The sequence below is a fragment of the Micromys minutus genome (assembly GCF_963924665.1).
Source record: "Micromys minutus genome assembly, chromosome: 3".
Classification (NCBI taxonomy): Eukaryota; Metazoa; Chordata; class Mammalia; order Rodentia; family Muridae; genus Micromys; species Micromys minutus.
The window spans coordinates 8,941,411-8,962,738 of NC_137972.1; the positions used below are offsets into that span (position 1 = coordinate 8,941,411).

At 41.3% G+C, this 21,328-nt stretch overlaps 1 protein-coding gene across 1 annotated transcript in view; it reads right to left on the minus strand.

Annotated features, from left to right (window-relative positions):
* The window catches only part of PIK3C2G (phosphatidylinositol-4-phosphate 3-kinase catalytic subunit type 2 gamma), a gene marked incomplete at both ends in the record, with an annotated part of 303,735 nt that overhangs the window by 280,374 nt on the left and 2,033 nt on the right, over nt 1–21,328 (minus strand). Inside the window, 3 exons of the mRNA XM_080913719.1 lie at nt 13,360–13,474; nt 15,480–15,637; nt 19,215–19,297. Of these exons, the coding sequence (XP_080769845.1) occupies nt 13,360–13,474; nt 15,480–15,637; nt 19,215–19,297 (356 nt within the window). The remainder of the gene's footprint in view (nt 1–13,359; nt 13,475–15,479; nt 15,638–19,214; nt 19,298–21,328) is intronic.

Here is a 21,328-nt window from a genome sequence, read left to right on the forward strand (position 1 = left end):
GACAAATGATATGCCTAGAATCACAGATACGCATAAATAAATGATAAAGTGAATATTTAAAAATGTATGATTTCTACATTTGCTTCTTCTATTTTTTTCTGTGCCTGTGTGTGATTTAAAAAAAAAAAATTAGGCTGTGTGATGCTTCTATCTGATCACGTTAGGTTAGAGACAATGAAAGAGAGGCCCGAGGCAGGCACGAGAGAACACTTAAGTAGATGTTCTGTAGAGTAGCGCAGATGAGAAAGAGATGGTCAAGTTCTGTTTGGGGATTCTGGGTCCCAGAGAGAAATAGGAAGTTTAGTGCATCAAGAGAGAGAGAAAGGCATAGTTTGAAAAGAGAGGTAGGCACTGTAGAGGAGGTGTAAGCACCAAGGAAACCGGCCATGTTGGCAACGTCACATCATAGAGTATGGACACTGAAATCCCAGTGTCAGCTTGGATATCTAGATTTTACATAGGTCTCCTTGACTTAGGTCTTGACAGTACTGTATACAACTCTGTTTTCAATTAATCAAATTTCTAGGATTCAGGTGAAAGTTCATTCTTTATTTTCTTCTTCGTGTCTACTGGTCTGTTTGCAGATTCATCATTTATTCTCCCAACGAATCCTTGATCCTGGCTGTCTGCTATGTGCTATGCTAAGTCCAGCTAAGCAGGTAGGTGATGTTCAAGATGAACACGGAGAGCTTAGATACATGTCCATAATTGCCCTGTTTCCTACTCACAAATAGCTCATGTTCTTTGCAAGAATTTTATGGCACTATTTATGTAAATGGGAATGATAAACATATCTAAATGATATGCAAATGCTTGCACATGCTTTATGGGGAAAGGATAGTAGCAGATGTACAGGTCTGAGCATTGATTCTCATTACCGTGGGTGCGCCTTATAAGTCTACATGTACAAGGGCCACTGTTTTGTAGGATAGTAAGGTTCAAAGGGTCATTTTATTTTTTTTTGCTGGTTTGAGACAAGATCTGTGTGGTGTCTTTGAGAAATTTTCCTATCAGCTGGATTGTTTGAGTACTTGGTCCTTGGTGAAAGCTCTGTTCAGGAAGGTTTGGGAAACTGCAGGGCATGATGGATGCTTGATGTAGAAGGTATGTCACTGAAGTGGGTTTTGAGGCTTTATAACATTACCCCCTCCTCCTCTTCCCCCTCCCTCTCCTCCTCCTTCCCATTCCCTCCCTCCCTCTGCCTCCTTCCTTCTCCCTCTCCCCCATTCCCCTTCTTCTCCCTTCCCTTTCCCCTTCTTCCTCCCCCTTCCCCTCCCTTTTCCCCTCTCCTTTCCCCTCCCCATTCCCCTTCTTCTCCTCCCTTCCCTCTTCCTTTCTCCTTCTTCCCACCTCTTCCCTCTACCTCCCTCTCCCTTTCCCCTTCTCCCCCTCCCCATCCTCCTTCTTCTTCTCCTCCCTTCCCTCTTTCCTCTCCCTCCCTCCCTCTCATTTTCCCCTCCCTCCCCCTCCCCCTCCCCTCCTCCTTTTCCTTTTTTCCCTCTTCCCTCTCCCCTTCTCCTTATCCCCCCTCTCTCTTTCTTCTTCTTCTTCTTCTTCTTCTTCTTCTTCTTCTTCTTCTTCTTCTTCTTCTTCTTCTTCTTCTTCTTCTTCTTCTTCTTCTTCTTCTTCTTCTTCTTCTTCTTCTTCTTCTTCTTCTTCTTCTTCTTCTTCTTCTTCTTTTTCTTCTTCTTCTTCTTCTTCTTCTTCTTCTTCTTCTTCTTCTTCTTCTTCTTCTTCTTCTTCTTCTTCTTCTTCTTCTTCTTCTTCTTCTTCCTTCCCTCCCTCTCTCTGTTCTCTCTGGAGGTGATGAATACTGGATGGGATAGCTTCCTGTGCCTACCGCTGTGCTTTCTCTGATTGTTGCCCTGTTTTCTTTTCCATGGCAGACTTTCTTTGACTAGAAACATCAATGAAAATAAATCCTTTCCTATTTAAGATGATTTTTCTCAGGGTATTTTTATCACAGCACTAGAAAATTAACCATTATGGTCTCCATTTGAAGACCAATCTGTCCTCTAAATCATGGGAGTCCTCAGGCCCCAACAATTCAATGCACTGGGGTTACGTAAGCCACACTAACTAAATGTTTATTCTCACATTAAAAAAAGAAAAAAGAAGAAAACTAATTCTGGGTTACGACATGACTCAGTGTGACATGGTCATCTAACAATCTGGAAGGGGATCAATATTCAGTACCCTAGCAAAAGAATTACCCATGAGTGAAACATTGTTACTGAAAGAGCTACAATATTTTGATTTTCTGAATATTACGACCCAGGGCTCCTGATAGCTTCTTAAAAATTTGGTGGTGGGGTGGGATAAGATTCAGCAATTTGGCTGGACTTTTTAACACTTCCTCTAAGTAAGCCATTTATATAAGGTGAATATAGCAAAACATTAAAATATCAACATGATAGTTAATATTGTCACCTTGCCTGGATGTAGAATCACTGAAAAGATAAGTCTGGCAGGCCTGAGAGGAATTTTCTTACTTCAGTTAACTCAAGTGGAAAACCCTTCCTAAATGTGGGCGCGTGGTGCCACTGCACAATCCGGAACCTCCGAAATGTGTCGGTAGTTGGGCGCCAGTGTTCATCACCTTCGGCTTCCTGACTGCAGGTGTGACGTCATGCTCTTGCACCTTGGCTTCCCTGAAGCTGTGCTCCAAGGAACTGTGAGCTGAAACCCATGCTGTGCCCCCATGGAACTGTGAACTGAAGCAAAACCTACTCCTCGAAATTGCCCCTGGTAAGGTGTTTTGTCACAGCCAGAGCACAGATGAAACCAGAGGGCGTGGTGGGCATTTCTGCAAACAGGTGCTTCTCTGTTACTGTTATTTCTTTTTCAGGGGATCATGGATAGTCAACGTCAAATGTCTTAACTTAAAGGCATAGTAACAGGTTAAGTTCCAAACCTTGGGCTGAGAGGCATGAGTTAGGTATCAAAGGAAAGTCAGGGATTTGAACAGAAGTGCTTCCATGGGGTGTAAGTTGATTCCATCAGCTTTTACTCTGTAGGGAAGTGCACAGAATAGAGTTTTATCTGCACACTCAAATGCTCTTTTTTTCCCTGACTACCTCCATCTAATAAAAAGTAACTATCCATCATAGTCTTCATGCCAATACGGTTTTATTTCTTAATGCAAAGACTACATACGTCACTATATTTAGCTTGAAAATAAAACTAAGTAAGTGCAATAAAACTTTATTATCTCGGAGAAGACTCGTTTGCCACACCTTTGCTATGTATTAACACAGCCACAACAATTAAGTAATAACAAAAGCAATCCACAGAAATGGAGTTGCCTACAACGCAGAGCCAATAAACGCATACTCGATGCTAACGATTTGTATCCTCTAATGAATCGTGTACCAGGCTCTCCTCAGTCCACAGAATACTGCAGTTCCGCCCCTAGGAGAACAAGCAGAGATTTGATTCTAGCTCAAGGTTTTATTTATTTATCTGACTAATCTCTAGAGAGGAGAAGCACTCTGTAGACCTTACTAATCTAAAACATTCAAGAACCAAGAATAAAAATAGCACATTCAACCCTTACCAGGGTTGAGTTACTATGGAAAGCTAACTTTCTCTCTCAAACCATTTATTTTTTAAGAAAATCAGAAAAGCAGGCTGTTTCAACATCAACTGTAATAGAAAAGATTAGATAATGATTAGCCTTGGTAAATAGTGATTTAAAGTAGCAGAAGTTAGTGGGTAGCAGCATATTGGCCATTACATGTCTAAGTATAATTAATATAGTAGCCTACTCAGAGTTCATTTCTAATGCCTTTTTCCAAATGTCCTGCAATGGGTTGGTGGCTTCCTTTACTAAATCTGTAGGTTAATGATGCTTCTCCCTGCTAATCTCTCTCAGAATCTGAGCTGAAATATGCTATGGTCTTTACAAATACCGCACAGCACTAATTCCAAGCAAGTTGCTCAAGTTGACTGGAAATCAAATGCAAGCCTGTTGTATGTTACTTCATTTTGTCAGCTAATTGTTATGGAGAGCTACTACAGTTAACGTTAAGAGTTAGGAAAAGCTCTGGGAATGAACTGAAAACAAAAGCAACTCAAGATGCCTCCACTGGGTGAGGATATGCTCTAAGCTGTAGGAGAGCCCTGGATGGTAACCTGATCCTGCCCATGCTATGACACACCTGATGATTTAAGGTGCGTAACCAAAGTTCAAAACATGTAACAGAGTCTTTATGTGTGGTAAAATAATAATCAGTTCATTTCCTTGCTCAATGAAATTCTTAATTTTGTTGAGGAGAAAAGAAGATACATACCCAGGTTACCTAAAACCCAGTGTTTACTGCCTATTGATATGATATATTAGCTTAAACATTAACTTAAACTGTGAGTGATTTAGTCTTTTCCTGACTGGTGGAAACAAGTTTGAATTTGCTTTGAATACAAGACAGTCACACCTTGTAAGCAATTGCTTAAAGGCCAAACTCATACAAATGATACAAGACAAACTGAAAGTAGTTTTCAAGGGAAACATGCCAAGATTATTCTAAATTCCAATTAAGGTGATTTAATTTATTTCTTTGACACAGGGTGTCACGTATCCCAAGCTGGTCTAAGATTTGATAAGCAGCCGAGAGTGACCCTAGACTCCTGATCTGCCCACCTCCACCTCCCAAGTGACCTGACTGAGATTCGATTTTTTAAATAGAATTTTCTTATTGCAAGAAAAGAATTTTGGGGCTGGAGAGAGCTCAGCAGTCAATAACACTGGCTGCTCTTGCAGAGGACACAGTGTCATTACCCATGACCCACATGATGGTTCTCAATCCATTGTAACTCAAGTTTCAGAGGACCGGATGCTGTCTTTTGGCCTTCAAGGGCACCTGCACTCATGTGTACACAATCCACACACAAACACTCAGATACTTATGTAATAAAGATGAAAACAAAATGAATGCATCCTTTCTGCAAGGAGATGAAAAAGAGGCTCTCTGGTGGGAAGTCCTATCAATCTAGTCGATGTTGATGCTGAATGAAGAGATAAATGCCGCCATATTGATTCAAATTTAAAGCTACATTCCTGCTCAAACCAAGGTTTCGAGTTCCTACAAGATTTTTATTCCCATTCTTTCAAAATATTCTTAATATTCTGGGTTGTAGCGTTCCTTGACAACAGTAAGGTGAACAATAAGCAATGTGTGTTTTGTTTTAATTAAGATAAACTTCACTGCGGTGTAACCATAAAATTATATTAAAAAAAAAAAAGATGCTCGGTTTCTCCATAGGAGGCGCTGATGCTTTCCCACTGAGAGAGCAGTCACGATTTATTCAGCAAAGCTTTGAAATAGAGCCAACTTCATTGTTTCTTGCATTAGAGGCTGAGGAGAATTATTCTTAAGATGAATTAGAAATTAAGACTGCAAGGTCTTTGAGAGGAAAATTTTAAAATTCATAGATGCATGGGAAGAAAAATGTGAATTACACATGGAAGTTGGACCCCAGACAAAGTGCCAACACCATGCCGTAGCGTTCTTCTTCTGCGTCATTGGGGGGTGGGGGGAGGGAAGACCTGTGTGAGATATTCCAAGTTGAAAGGAAGGCCCAACTGTCTTCACTCCATAAGGAAGACAGACACAGTAAATAGGGAATGTCTTCGGCCTCCAAGTGTTGGGTGCAACCCTCTGCACCCAAGGATAAATAAATCTCATGTTTCTTACTGTGAGGTGAGTTTGATGGCCTCAGAAGACATGATGAGGCTGGATGAAGTGGGTTATGGAAAGACATCTCCATGGTTATCACACCATACTGGAGGCCAAGGAGTGGGAAGCTGGTGAAAGACTTTGATGTTTTATGAATGAACCAAGTGATTTCTGTCTCTCAGTTGTATTTCTTCTTCACTCTGATGCCAATTTGCTAATTACACTATTCCCTATTTATATAAATAAATATAACATACTAATTAATATTTTATATATTAAGTTTGTATGGGATTAGGATAAACCTGAAAAAGTTTCTCTTATAATTCTTGAACTTACTCTCAGTTTATAATATTGCATATTATATAAAATCCCATTTTAAAGGGATAAAGATATTTGATGGGAGAGGGTAGCTTGCTGTGATGGTTTATATATGCTTGGCTGGGGACTGGCATTATTAGGAGGTGTGAGCTTGTTGGAATAGGTGTGTAACTTTGGGGGTGGGCTTTGATACCCTAGTCCTACCTGCCTGGGAGTGCTATTCTGCTAACAACCTTCAGATGAAGATGTAGAACTCTCAGCTCCCCATGCACCATGCCTGCCTGGATCATGTCCCCACCATGATAATAATGGACTGACCCTCTGAAGCTGTAAGTCAGCCCCAATTAAATGTTGTCCTTACAGGAGTTGCTTTGGTCATGGTGTCTGCTCACAGCAGTAAAACCCTAACTAAGGAACCTGCCTTGTCAACACAAAGCAATAATCTTGTTTCCCATCATGGGGATGGCTTTGTTGGATATCATTTAAGCAAAAAGGACAGTTAAAAAAACAGTAATATGATTTGAAAGTTCTAGACAGAAACGTAGTGTTTTTTACACTTTTGTTCTTATTTCTATCCCCTTTCCTAGTCTTCAGGAGCCTTGGTTTCCCCAAAGTATGATGGTCATCCTGGCCATCAAGGGACATGCCTTTCTGCTATGTGCTGAATCTGCCGTTGTTTCACACTAAAGACATTTCCTCTACAGAGCCCCACGGCTTCCTCATCATTCTACCCTCTCTTCCTGCCTTGTGTTCAGTCCCCTCTTCTCTTGTCGGTTCATGAAGAGTTTTTCGGTGCCTCGTATGTACGTGTGCAAATCTCCAGCTCCTCCTTTACATCCCCCGATCTCCGAGACAGGATTTTCGCATGTGCCTTTCCACTCTCCGACCATGTGTTATTCTCTCAATGGGTATGAGCATTTTCTTACTTGTATTTATATGCAGTCTGTACATATGTGTGGAAGCTATGAAAACATGTCAGGTTCCCTTGGCACTAGAGCTATATAGATGGTGAGTAGTCATGGTGTTGTGAACTAAACCTGGTCCTCTGGAGAGGCAGCCAGTGCTCTTAGCCAGTTAAGCCCCAGCCCCACTCCCAACTCTCCCTTCCCCCACCCCCACTCTCCCATGCCCCCACCCACCACCTCCGCTTGTGTTCTTAATTCATCGAAACCCGTTTCCCCCACTGCAGTGGTACTCACCCTATTTTTACTTTTCTGTAAATGGGTAACCACCCTGTTACCAAATTTACTGCTGACTCTCATGGTCACGCACACCTCCGACTCAGTATTAAATAGCATATTACTTGGTGTTCAGGCAGGACTTTCTCTTTCCTCATGTCTTCTTGGCTATCCTACCACTTTAAATGACTTTTCCTCAATTTCCCTTTTCTGGTCCTATGCTTCTAGTTCTCATTTAGGTATCAATGTGCTTAAGGTCCTTTCTCTGGTCACTTTCCCTCTGTGCTTTCGCTCTTAAAGCTTCCGCTTCCCACAGGAGAACAGATCTTAACTATGCAAATATGTAACTATGTGTGTGTCAGCGTGAACTAGACACAGCGTAATGTTTACATACAGCCTGGTCTGCGTGACAAATATATGAACTTTTGTTTGGAAAAAGTCAGCTAAAACTCCTTCCATGGATTTTTATTTTTCTGGTTTTCCTAAAGTCATATTTGATTACTACATATTGAATGCCTCTCAGCGCTAAAATATTCAGTGTGTCTCCAAATTGATTAATGTCCCGTCTCCATTTTCTTAAGAGCTGTGATACTGGACTCACAGTGTGATCTGGTCTTTGTTCTCTGTCTGTCTCTCACTAGTCTCACTCTACTTCAATACCTTGTGGAGTTCAGGCTCCCCTTGTGGCCCCTGGCTCTGCCTGTATTTCTAACCTGGTCAGTATTTCATATGCTCAGTAACTATCCTCTCTTTGCTCTTTCAGAAAAGTTTTACTTTATTCTGAATTATATGTGTATGTGTGAATCTGTGTGGGTATATAAACATGAGTGTGGATGCAAATGGAGGCCACCAGAGGGCGCTGCATCTCCAGAGCTGGACTTACCAGTGGTTGACAAACAGTGTGGGTGCTCAGGGGGCCCAAATTCATGGTCTCGGCAAGAGCAGTGTACACGTCTAACGACTGAGCTGCCTCTCCTAAGGTATTCTGATCTCAGAATCATGTTTAGTGTTTTTTTTTTTTGTTTGTTTATGTTTGACGAAGTATTGCTATGTGTCTCAACCTTGCCCAGAACTTATGACCATGTGTCAGCGTCTTGATGTCTGGAGTGACAAAGAAATGGGAGCATGCCGGGGTCCACAGGTTTAAAGTGTTACATCTTAGCTACATTGTCATATAAGGAAATTTTTGCACATTTATTTCCTTGACTTCCAGAAAAAAAAATACATGTTCCATGGAAATTTCATAAATAAAAATGAACAATTACCATGTATTGATTTTAAAGGTCTTCTCAGAGTACAGCTATTTTAATACAGAGTATACCTATTTAATACGGTAATAATAAAATACTAATTTACTGCTATGAAATGCAGCATTTTAATACATGAAATAGAATATCTCATGTTTTTATTTGAACGAGAATGTAAATTAAGTCTTCATTTTAGCTTCTATAAACTATAACACAGACACCTACATCATTATTAATATTATCATTTAAAAATCTTTCATGAATGCCATCTTTTCATTAAATTATGTTCCATGAGTTATGCTGCATTTAGTTCGGAGTATTACGGAAATCTAGCTATTTCCCAGTTGATATTTTTTTTATCCTTTGGGAAACCAAGCTATACCAAATATCAGCAGATCCAAAATTCTTTGTGTATTTATGAACCTTCCTTAGAAATATTTGTAGAAGCCAAGGGCTGAGGCGTAGCTCAGTGGGTAGGAAGCTCACCTTCCATGCTTGAAGCCCTGGGTACTACCAACAGCTTATAAACTGGCTGCAGTGTCGTGCTGTATGGCTACACTCCCAGCTTCTTGGGAGGAAGAGGTGGGAAGAGCAGAGGTGGAAGGTGCAAAAGAGGAAGTTTGAAGCCAGCTGGATAGACAGGAGACTAAGTTTTTAAAAGGGGAGCTGGGGAAATGGAAAAGCTGAACAGATTAAAGACATTATAAAGCTACTTGATGCATTTTCAAAACATAACGGCTCCTGACACACCCATTCTCATCCTAACAACTGTTTGAAGAATGGATGAAGGTTTTACTGATCGGGATTTTAACAATTTGTTATTCGAAAATGGCAGTTGATCTTTTAATCGCATGATTTTTTAATTAAACACTTTCAATATTCTTGTTCATTCAAGTTGCCACCTATATTCTTGAACTTGATTCTGTCTGTTGATAGTTATTTGTAGGAACAAATTATTAGTGTGCTTTACGTATTCTGAGGCTATGGAGACTTTACACAACACAGAGTTCCTGCCCAGGTGTTTATGCTCTAAACAGAAGTTGGCTATTGACTTTTTGTGTGTGTTGCCTTCCTCTGCCTTTATCTGGAGGTGGTTGGTTTTCACGCATGCCTAGACCAGGAAGATGACAGGGATTGTGTAGTCTGTGTGTTTTAATTCACGGACTAGTCATGTGCACCTGTGGTCTGAGTTGTGATAGGCAACTCTGACCCTGTCTCTACCCTTCCGAACTCCTGTAAAGTGGTGTGTACTTTCTGAGAGCACAGCACAAGGGACTACTAAGCTCTCTTTCGTGTTTGCCACTCCAAGTGAAAACTCACAGCAGTTCAAGCAAATACCAGCTTGAACATAGGTTTATTATAGTTTTTCATGACCTTGAAGAAACACTGAATGCTCCCACGCATAAAGCAGGGGGCACAGTGGCCATCATTTCCTGGACCTGCATGAGGTTTAAGCGTCTAGCCTACATAAGGCAAGCCATTAGTACTCGCCGTTGGCACAGTTCTACCAAATAGACTATTCCAGACGACTGACCCTTCAGTACGAAAGTCTAAAGTATTTGTTTCATCGTTAACTTGTTGCACATTACATGCCTTTCTTCTAGAGACAGCGTTTTGATTCTTACGTGAATTGTATGTGCAAGCGTGTATGCAGGTATGGCTGACAATGCAGGTATGTGTAGTCACATACAGGTCACATGTCCTCCACACTACTTCGGAGACAGAGTTTCTTGCTGAACCGGAAGCTATTCATTTCAGATAGACTTGCTGGCCAGAAGGTCTCCCGAGGCCCACTTGGTGTTGTGCTTAGCACTGGGGTAACAGGACTTCCTTTCCATGGTGAGAGTGTACGTGAGAGCTAGGAGCATGCGCTGTGGTCCCCACGCCTGCACAGCAAGTGCTTCATCCCCTGGGCGGATTCTCCAGCTCCCCAGAGAGCATCATGAACAGACTTCTATATTCTTAATGAGAAAACCTTTAGAAAAGCGGTATACTAATTAACTAAAAAAGTAAAATGTAAACAGCATGCTCCTGTTTCCTGAGATACAATGGTAATGGTATCTGCATGCTAAATTTAATTACAGCAATATTGATAGACTTAAATATATCTGTCCTGTCATTTAAGCCTGCCGTTATCGGCTATCCATTGTAGACTGAGGGAAGAGTAACTGCCTAGTTGTTCAGTGTGCTGGATTAAAACAAATAAAGGATGTTTATTTGCTTTGTGTCGGAAAGCAACACTAATGATTATAATATGGTAATTAGTTATAACTCATAACACAATAAACAATCAGTTACAGGAGTCACTCACAGGCAATTTGGTACATTAGATTATTGCATTGGCTGTGACTCACCAGACACTTTCAAGAGCATTTGCGATAGAACATGACCACAAAGGAACTCTCAAAAGAAAGACCTTTATAATTTTGGGAGATGTTCGTAAATTTTGCAATCATTTAGAAACACAAAGGAGGAACGTGACTGCCAAACTTTTTAGTATTTATATTCTGCTACAGAGAATTATTTATCTTTTCTTAAACACGCTTTATGTTTTTGAGGCTGGTCTCAAAGAAACATCAAGCCAATAATTTGTTGTGATAACTAATAAATGATTTTTTTTAAGAAAATCCAATATTTAAAGTTTAATTCACAGCAGACCTTAGGTGGTTTTAGTGAACTATTTAAATTATTTACAAGGCCTTTAAAATGCATCGTTTTCTTCTCTAGATGTTGTACTGCACCGCACACACACATTTGTTTACATATATGTTTATGTTAATGGCTAGAATCTGCAGATGAGGAGGGCACCTGTAATATGTCACTTCTTAGGATTTTATGAGCATTCTCAATAGCATACATTCTCAGTCCACCATTTTCCTGCAGACTTTGTGCTCACATTTTTCTTTAGAGTGGAATAGTAGTCATATATAGGATATATATATATATATATATATATATATATACATACATATATACATACATACATACATATATATACATATATACATACATACATATATATATATATATATACACGGAATCATTATTTACTCACTTACGGATGGACAATTTGGTTGATTTAAATTAATTTCTATAATTGATGACAATAAGCAGGGAGATTCAAACATCTCTGTGGTAGGCTATGGGGTTCTCTGATTATTTATATTTCCAGAAAGTGGAACAAGTGGGTCATATGGTAATTTTCTCTTGAAATATGTTAAGTCTTCCCACTGACGTCCACAATAACTGCATTAACTTAAACTCCTGCCAACTGTGGATAAGGCTTCCTCTCTCTCCCCTTCCTCTCTGACGTATGTTGTCCGACTTCTCGATGATAGTCGTCCTGACATGTGGGGCTGAACGGCTAAAGTTGGAAACGTAAGAGGTCGAGTTCGGTCGAAGCCACAAGGACAGGTAGGTAACTGTCAACCGGCAGGTGCTTCCTGAACTCCCAATTGCAAATCCACTTTGCCTGGATGCACCACAATGGAGCTCTAGGCAACCCCCAAACCCCACCTTCACAGGCGAGAGTGACTCTAGCCAAATCAGCCACTCCTAAGACCCTCCTCTGCACACACACATAGCATTAGAAAAACAATTATGTCCAATCTTAGAGGCAAACGTATGGGAATCTGGTGGTTGGATCCCGGGCTGTTTAAAAAGAACAGAACAAAAGAGAGAGGCGAAAATAAAGACCCATGTTGAAACCTTCTCCTCGGTCCTGGCTCCTTTGTGGTCCTGACTTCTTCGTCCTCCATGAGCGCTTTATCCCAGAACCTTATCGCAGGCTCTGCACTTTTCTAACAGGCAGGCAGGGGTTTATGGCCCTGGACAGCAGGGCTATAATCTGAGCACTGGGCTGAGTCTCCGCCTGCCAGAGTTCACAGGCTTGACTGCACCCCGCTGGGATTCATTCCCACGCCTCCCAGTCCCAGTCTGAGCTCCTGTGGGCCAGGCAGAGCGTGCACACCAGAAGTAGCTTTCCCAGGGACCTGAAGTGTGAGGAGCTACCTTCTCCCGGAGGAGCTGAGAGCGGAGCACCCCTCTTCACCTCAGATAACACTGACTGGAGTGGGGTAGCAGCTCAGAGTAGTTAATATCAGGGGCATGGAAAGAAGGACTGAATGCAAGTCACAGACATGTGTTATGAGGGAGAATAGAAGGATAATTATTTATCCACTTCTAACTCTGTCATGGATTTCTCATGTGTGTACTTTGGTGTATGTGTGTATCTGTGTCTCTGTGTGCTGTGCTGTGTGTGTGTGTGTGTGTGTGTGTGCGCGCGCGCACATGTGTTGAATAAATCCACAAAATTTTCAAATTTCCACAAAGAGGATAAAATTTATTTGTAAGTTATTACTTAACGTCACGGGGACAAGGGTGTCAGAAATAGTTTTCCCAGAAAGTATGAGGCTCTGAGTTCTTTCCCCGGCATGGTGTCTGTACTAGTTAACTTTTCTCATGGCTTGACCAAATGAAACCGTGAATAAAAAAATGGCTTAAAGGGTTTATTTTAGCTGAGGGTTTTAGAGGATACCACCCATCATGTGAGGGAAGGCATGCTAAGTCCACTCCACGTGTTTACATGGGAGCTTATGGCTATGGATTCTCGTATCCTGGTGGACCAGGGAGTAGAGGCAGACCGGAACTGGAGGGGTGTATACCTACAACCCCACGTGACTGGTACCCGCCAACCGGAAACTACATCCGGGAAGATTTCAAAGCATCACAAACCCACACCATTAGCTGGAGACCAAGCGTTCAAATGTCTAAGCCTGTGGGGAACGTCTCACATTAAAACCGTTAACATCCTCGCCACTCGAAAGCAGAACAAAGGTAGTGTTTGTGAAATGTCTTTGTTAAAAACACAACAAAACAGAGCCTTGCGGCTTAAAACTGACAAATTATAGCGACCAAAATTGACTTTAATAAGATACTTACGTCTGTAAAAACTCTTCAGAACCGCATATACTTAGAAGATACTCTTTGGGGGAAAGCTTCACATTTGCACATAAAAGCAGAATTTCAGCAATTAGGTCTTTGACAAGATAATTAGCTGAAAAACAAGAGTGAATAATGCGGGTGAGAAAGAGCTCAGGAAATATCCTCTGTGAAGCTTCTAAGCACAGAACCCAATAATCACATCATGAAGTACTGTAGCCAGCTAGCTCCATCAAGGGGAAATAAAGCACAGTGCATTTGTGTGTCTATTCTGTTTGTGGCTGTTTTAGAGAGAGGATCCTTGCAATCATTTTCAAGTTCAGTTCTGTGTGAATGGAAAATTTCAAAGCTGAGTATTGAAATTTTCTCATTTCAAGATCATTGAATGCATTATGGCTCTACACTCGAGACATTCTTGGGACCCTGGGGAGACAGACGGCTCTGCTGTTAAGCATACTGGCTGCTCTTCAGAGGATGTGGGGTCAATTGGTAGCAGTCACAGGGCAGTTCACTGCTGTCTGTAATTCTAGGAGATCCAAGTTTGCGTTCTCTTCCGTGGGCATCAGAAATATGGACATAGGCATGGGTACAGGTAAAATGTCCATAAATAAATTGAAATAAAACAATAAAACCAAAAAGAGACCTGATTGGCTTGCAGAGACCACTTCCTGGTCTAACCGGAAACCCATGTTCGGTTCTCACAACTCACCTCTGGAGCATCACAGGCAAATGTAACCTTGGTTCCAGGGTGTATGGTGACTCCCTCTGGCCTCAGCGGGTACTGCACATATGTGTTGCTGGAGTCACACGTACATAGTGTGATTTATAGTATACAGTGTGGAACTTCCTTTATATAGATTTTTATACCTGTATTTTTTATTCTAGCCCACGATAGATATCCATTTCTCGCTTCACATAACTCTCCTCGTTCTTTAACCTGGAATTCTCCAGCAACTTCAGCAGCTGGACTCTGATAATGCGATGGTTAGATCAGAAATGCCCTTAAATACTGGGAGCTGGGTCTAATAAGAGCTGGGCTGACTGGTCATTGTTGGAGAAACAGTATGTGAGTTTGAGAACCTAGCTTTTGTGTTTGTTTTGGAAAAGCAGGACAGTGAATCAGCAGAGAACAAGGCAGTGATAAATGTCAGAGAGAGAGAGAGGGGGGGGGGAGAATCTCGGGGCTATAAGAAAACCGTGAGCTTCAGCATTTGTGTTATAAATCCATTCCTACACCTTGGATGCTTTCTTACTCTTAAACTCTCTAAGGAATGCTAACATTGTTTAAAAATATTTTCTCTCTTGCTTCAGACAACAGGAGTTTTCAAACCATATGGTTTTAACAGGTACATCAACACACCATGGCTGTCTGTGGTTAACTGTATTTACTCAAAGCCAGAGCAAAAAAGAAAAAGGAATATTTACACATATTAACCAGTGAAGACATTTCCCAGTCCATTGTGTGTCTGAAAATGCTCTCCTCTTGTTAAGTAATAATCAATGTAGTTGCAGCTAGACATTTACTAAATGACTGTTGCTTTCTAAAATAAAGGGCCACAGCACAAATACAGGACATTCTGTAACTTTCAAGGTATCTTCAAGTAATAAAGAAGAAAACTTCTAATAAGTATTACAGAGTACAAATTTGTAGGACCCATATTCACAGATTCATTTTCAGTCAATGATACCGGTAATTAGGATAGTGTGGATTGCACAGGGATTTTTAATCTGTGATGGTGGGAACAGACCTCCTCTAACTTTCTTCTCCACTGTTTATCCACACACCTGAACAAAGTACTTGTTCCACCTGGGTAGGAAACGCTGTTTCAGTCATACATCTTCATTATCTCGAGTATTTTAGAAATTGGATTTATTTTAATTGCACAAAAAACCTTCTCCACCTGCTATTATTGACAATGAGGAAACAGACTTTTCTGGAGAGCCTTGTGAAGGAAGTAGGTGTTTCCCCCTCAGATGTCTACAATCAACCTCATGGCTGTTTTCCCCTGATTTTCCTTCAGGGCAAACTAGTGCTCAACAGTGGTTCTTTTAATGAGTTCAAGGCTGTATCCATGAATACTGAGATCTGAATTTGGATTCTGCTTTCAAGTTTCTTTTACCTTGTGGCTCAAGAAGAAGGAGCTGTGCTGAGTCATCAGTGGAAATTTTAACCCTGAACTTGGTGTCAGCGAAGAGCCGAGATGGATGGGCGGTGACGATGGCCCAGATCTTCCCAGAATTGGAATCAATGTCACTTGCACGATATATTTCTCTTATTCTGGAAAGGTATATGTAAAAAGGGGGAAAAGCTTAGGACTGGATCTGCAACATTCTTTTGAAACATCACCCAATCATGAAGAACGCCAGCAGCATCAGGACAACATGAAAACCAGGAGGCAGCCTCCGATGTCTGCGACGAGGAACTCTTACTGAGGGTGATTCGGTGTATGTACATTGCTGTCACTCCACGAACAAAGGTGGAGTCAGCTCATTAGCTTCTGGGGGATGACCCGTCATAAATAATTAACACTATGTTTCCCTCGCTGCCAAGACAGGAAGATTCATCCCGAGTGGCATCACGAGCTTCTCTGACTTTGCTCCTGAGGCTTGGGCTTCCCCTCTCACACCCAAGTCCCCCAAAGTTGTATACACACCCCAGAATGGAGTAAGTAAATTAATTCTTTAGTTTGTGTCTGATTCACAAACATGGCTCCTGCTTCTTTATTACCATTGAAGTTGTAGATTTTACAAAGATGATTGAGCTATGAGGACATATAGGAGTCAAAGAGTTGCTAAAACGATAATCTTTGCAATGGTCACTTTGAGTTTGAGTCCTCATGCTTCTGCTTTGGAGTATTAGAGCCAGAGGCGTACTATTTGACTTGCCTCTTTGTGCACACAAAAGGAGCCATTACCACCTACTTCAAAGGATTTATGTAAGGGCTAAAAGAGAAAAGGCATAAAACATTTACAGACTCTGAAGCCATGTAAAGTATTATAATGATCATTATGTATTTCCATGGCTGGTCCCTGTAGACCCATGTTTTATGTCAATATACAAGACACTATAAAGACTTTGATACAAAATGCTTCCCATGGTGAAATAAAATCTTGTAGGTATTTTTTTTATGTGTGTGTTTGTGTTGGTTATACTCACATCTAAACTCTTCTGAAATGGAAAATAATGGTCCAGTAGTGATCTTTGGACGCTGTGGTTTATGTAAAATATCTCCCACAGCTTCACAAGCCCATGTGTTTGAACACTTGATACCCAGATTTATATCCCAATTTATGGTGATGGAAAGACTTTTAGGATGTGGAACCCACCTTAAAGAAGTGGGTCAGTGTGGGGCAGGCCTGGGGTTATATAGCCTAGACCAACTTCCTGACCCTTCCTAGCTTCAAATATCAGAACTCATATCACAAGACAGTGTTCAGTGCATGAACAATTTTAGCTTCTAGGATTTGGGAAAATTAAACTTAAAGTGCAAAGTCCTGATTGCTTCTTCCCTAACTCTAGCAGAGCATCCGCAGTGAACTGTAACTTGAAGCAATCCCACTAAAATCAGGGACTGGACAAGGATGCCCACTTTCTCCCTACCTATTCAATATAGTAATCAAAGTCCTAGCCAGAGCAATTAGACAACAAAAAGAAGGTCAAAGGGATACACATTAGAAAGGAAAAAGTCAAAATATCACTATTTACAGGTGATATTATAGTATACTTGTGACCCCAAAAATCCACCAAAGAACTTTTATAGCTGATAAACAATTTCAGCAAAGTGGCTGGATATAAAATTAACCCAAAAAAATCTGTAGCCTTCCTCTACTCAAAGGTAAACATGCTGAGAAAGAAATTAGGGAAAGAACACCCTTCACAATAGTATCAACTGATATAAAATACGTTGGTTTGACTTTAACTAAGCAAGTGAAAGTTCTGTATGACAATAACTTCAAGTCTCTGAAGAAAGAAACTGAAGAAGACCTCAGAAGATAGGAAGATCTCCCATGCTCATGGATTGGGAGGATCAACTTTGTAAGAATGTCCATCTTGCTGAATGCAATCTACAGATTTAATGCAATCCTGTCAAAATTCCAACTCAAATCTTCATAGAGTTAGAGCAATTTGAAATTCATTTGGAATAACAAAAAAACCAAGGATAGCAAAAGCTCTTCACATAGATCAATGGAATAGAATTGAAGATCCAGAAATGAACCCACATACCTATGGTCACTTGATCTTTGACAAAGACGCTAAAGCGAACCAGTAGAAAAAAGATAGCATTTTCAACAAATGGTGTTGGTCTAACTGGTGGGCAGCATGTAGAAGAATGCAAATCTATCCATTCTTATCATTCTGTACAAAGCTCAAGTCCAAGTAGATCAAGGACCTCCACATAGTACTAGATACACTCAAACTAATAGAAGATAAAGTGGAGAAGAGTCTTGAACACACGGGCAGAACACATTTTGAATAGAACACCAATGGCTTATGCTCTAAGATCAAGAATCAACAAATGGGACCTCATAAAACTGCAAAGATTCTGTAAGGGAAAGGACAATGTCTTTAGGACAAAATGGCAACCAACAGACTGGGAAAAGATCCTTTTGCCAATCCTATATCCAATAGAGGACTAATATCTAATATATGCCGGTGAGGATGTGGAAAAAGAGGAACATTCCTCCATTATTGGTGGGATTGCAAACTGCTACAACCATTTTAGATATCAGTCTGGAGGATCCTCAGGAAATTGCACATAATATTACCTGACGACCCAGCTATACTAATCCTGGGCAGATGCTCTAATATACAACAAGAACACATCCTCCACTATGTTTATAGCCTTATTTATAATAGCCAGAAGCTATAAAGAATCCAGATGTTCTTCAACAGGGGGATGATACGAAAAAAATGTGGTACATTTGCACAATGGAGTACTACCCAGCTATTAAAAACAATGACTTCATGAAATTCTTAGGCAAATTGATAAATCAAGACATACTGATCAAGGTAACCCAATCACAAAAAAAAAAAAAAAAAAAAAAAAAAAAAAAAAAAAAAAAACACCCATGGTATGCACTCACTGATAAGTGGATATTAGCCCCAAATCTCGGAATACCAAGATACAATTCACAGACCACATGAAGCTCAAGAAGAAGGAAGACCAAAGTGCAGATGCTTCAGTCCTTCTTAGAAGGGGAAGCAAAAATATTCTCAGGGGTAAATATGGAGACAACATTTGGAGCAAAGACTGAAGGAAAGGCCATCTAGAGACTGCTCCACCTGGGGATCCAGCCCATACACAGCCACTGAATCTAGACAATATTACTGATACCGAGAAGTGCGTGCTGACAGGAGCCTGGTATAGCTGTCTCCTGAGAGGCTCTGCCAGAGCATGACAAATACAGAGGCGGATGCTCACAGCCAACCATTGAACTGAGACCGGGATCCTTCATGGAGGAGTTAGAGAAAGAAATGAAGGAATTGAAGGTGTTTGCAACCTCACAAGAACAACAGTACCAACAAACCAGATGCCCCCCCATCTCCCAGAGACTAAACCACCAACCAAAGAATACACATGGACACACCCATGTCTCCAGCTGCACAGGTAGCAGAGGATGGCTTTGTTGGGCATCAATGGAAGGAGAATCCCTTGGTCCTGCTGTTGCCCCAGTGCAGGGGAATGTCAGGGCAGGGAGGTGGGAGGGGTTGGTTGTGTAGGGGGAACCCCCATAGAAGTGGGGAGAGTGGGAATGGGATAGGAGATAGGAGGGAAACCCAGGAAGTGTAATAACATTTGAAATATAAATAAAACATATCCAATAAAATCATGAAAAGAAAGAGCAATACTCACTTTCTTACTTTGTTACAAAAGGAGGCCAGGCTCTTGTTACTCCCTTGGGGTACTTCAACTATTTCAATGGGACAACCAGCTGGCTGGAAGTAAAAATTGCTTAATTAATACATCTCAACACAGAGAAAAAGAGCAACATGTTTGTGTGATTTGATTTTCTTCTAAAAATCAGTTTGCATTTTGTTTTACCTTTTTGATATCTATATTTGCATACAGAAAAGTGTGTAGACTTTAGGTATATAATTTTAGTTTTCAGGAGTATATATATACATCTGTGTCACCCACAACCAGGGAAAATACTGAACAGTGCCTCTGCTTCCACAGCCTCTGACTCCCATTGTTATCTGCATCTGATTCAGACTGACTCTGGTTCCTCTCACTGCCTCTGGTTCCTGCTGCCACTGCCTCTGGTCCTCACTGCCTCTGGTCCCCACTGCCTCTGGTTTCCACTGCCTGTGGTTCCCACTGCCTCTGGTTCCCACTGCCTCTGGTTCCCACTGCCTCTGGTTCCCACTGTCTCTGGTTCCCACTGCCTGTGGTTCCCACTGCCTCTGGTTCCCACTGTCTCTGGTTCCCACTATCGCTGGTTCCCACTGCCTCTAGTTTCCACTGCCTCTGGCTGCTACTATCTCTGGTTCCCACTGCCTCTGGTTCCCACTGCCTCTGGTTCCCACTGCCTCTGGTTTCCACTGTCTCTGGTTCCCACTGTCTCTGGTTCCCACTGTCTCTGGTTCCCACTGTCTCTGGTTCCATTGCTTTTGACTCCTAGCTCTCTTATGAGAAGTTTCAATTCTTTAGATGGTTGTTACACTGTCTGGAATCTTTCCAACTCCTCGTAATTCCTTTGATATTTTGATTTTAGATTACCTGAATTCCATTTGCCTGTATTTGGATGACTTTGCCTTTATTTGTAATTTGTTGCTTCTTTGACTCTATAATGAGTTATTTTTAATTAAATTTGAAAAGAATTTTCAACAATATCCTGTGGGCCTTCCAAATAACAAACCCACACTTGGCCAAGATGTAGTAAATCCTCTAAGATTTCTAAACCTACCTACGGCATAGCTTTCTCTTTGACAGCACAATGTCTAGGAAGTCCAAGCTGCTTTTACTGTCTGTAGCTAATAGTCCAGCACTACTCCCCAACTCAGGAGCTCCGCTGTTGTCTGGGCTCCACCAGACTGCACAGCTACAGGGAGCCGCCTTTAAGGCAGAAAACAGGATGCTGGCAGCTCTTAGGAAATCAGTGTCCTCTGATGCCTGTTGCACAAGGTCTGAATTCAGCTGGCTTATTAATCTTGTCTCATTTCACGAATGTTTATAACAGTAGGGGAAAGTCACTGATCACAACACCACGCTGTTGTGATATGAATTAGAGATCCTTAAGATGTATTCAGTTTTGATTCAGATAGTTTGCCCTGGTGTTTCTTATGCAAGAACCTCCTTGTAGAGTGAGCCATTTGCTTACAAGCTGCCTTTAGAAGTACCTTTTATTTGGCAGATGTAATTGTCATTTCAATGATTTACTGGCGAATGAATAATCTTACCCCTTTTAGCTCTTTCTGAACTCTGGCTGGCCGGTTCAGCTTAGCTGTTCTGGCTCAAACTCCTTCCCAAGTTGCCTGATTGTAACTGGCTTCTCTTCAATTCTGACTGAATTTCTCTGCTCAGCCTTAAACTAGCTTGTGTAATCTGTTCTAATCTTCTGGCTCCTTCTCATTCTCTGGCTCATTCTGTCTGCACCCGTATCAAGCTTGTCTCTGCAACCTGTCTGCAAAACTGTCCTGGTAAAAACTGCCTCTGAGCTCCAGGAATTGAACTGCTACAAACTCCAGTCCACTGCGCTGCCTCTTAACTCAGTGAGTCAACCCAATAGACTAACTAGAGAGCTGCTCACCTCTCTCCTAAGTGCTGGGATTAAAGGCCTATACTACCATGCCTGGACCTGATCTTTTCTGAAACTTGCTCTGTCCCAGAGTGGCCTAAAACTCAGAGATCTGCTTGCCTCTGTCTCCTGGGCTTTAAGACATGTCACCTGGACTTAGAAGGTCTTTGGATAGATAGGATCCTTTGTTAGAGCAGCCATGTTACTGGATTAAAATTTCTCTACGCTT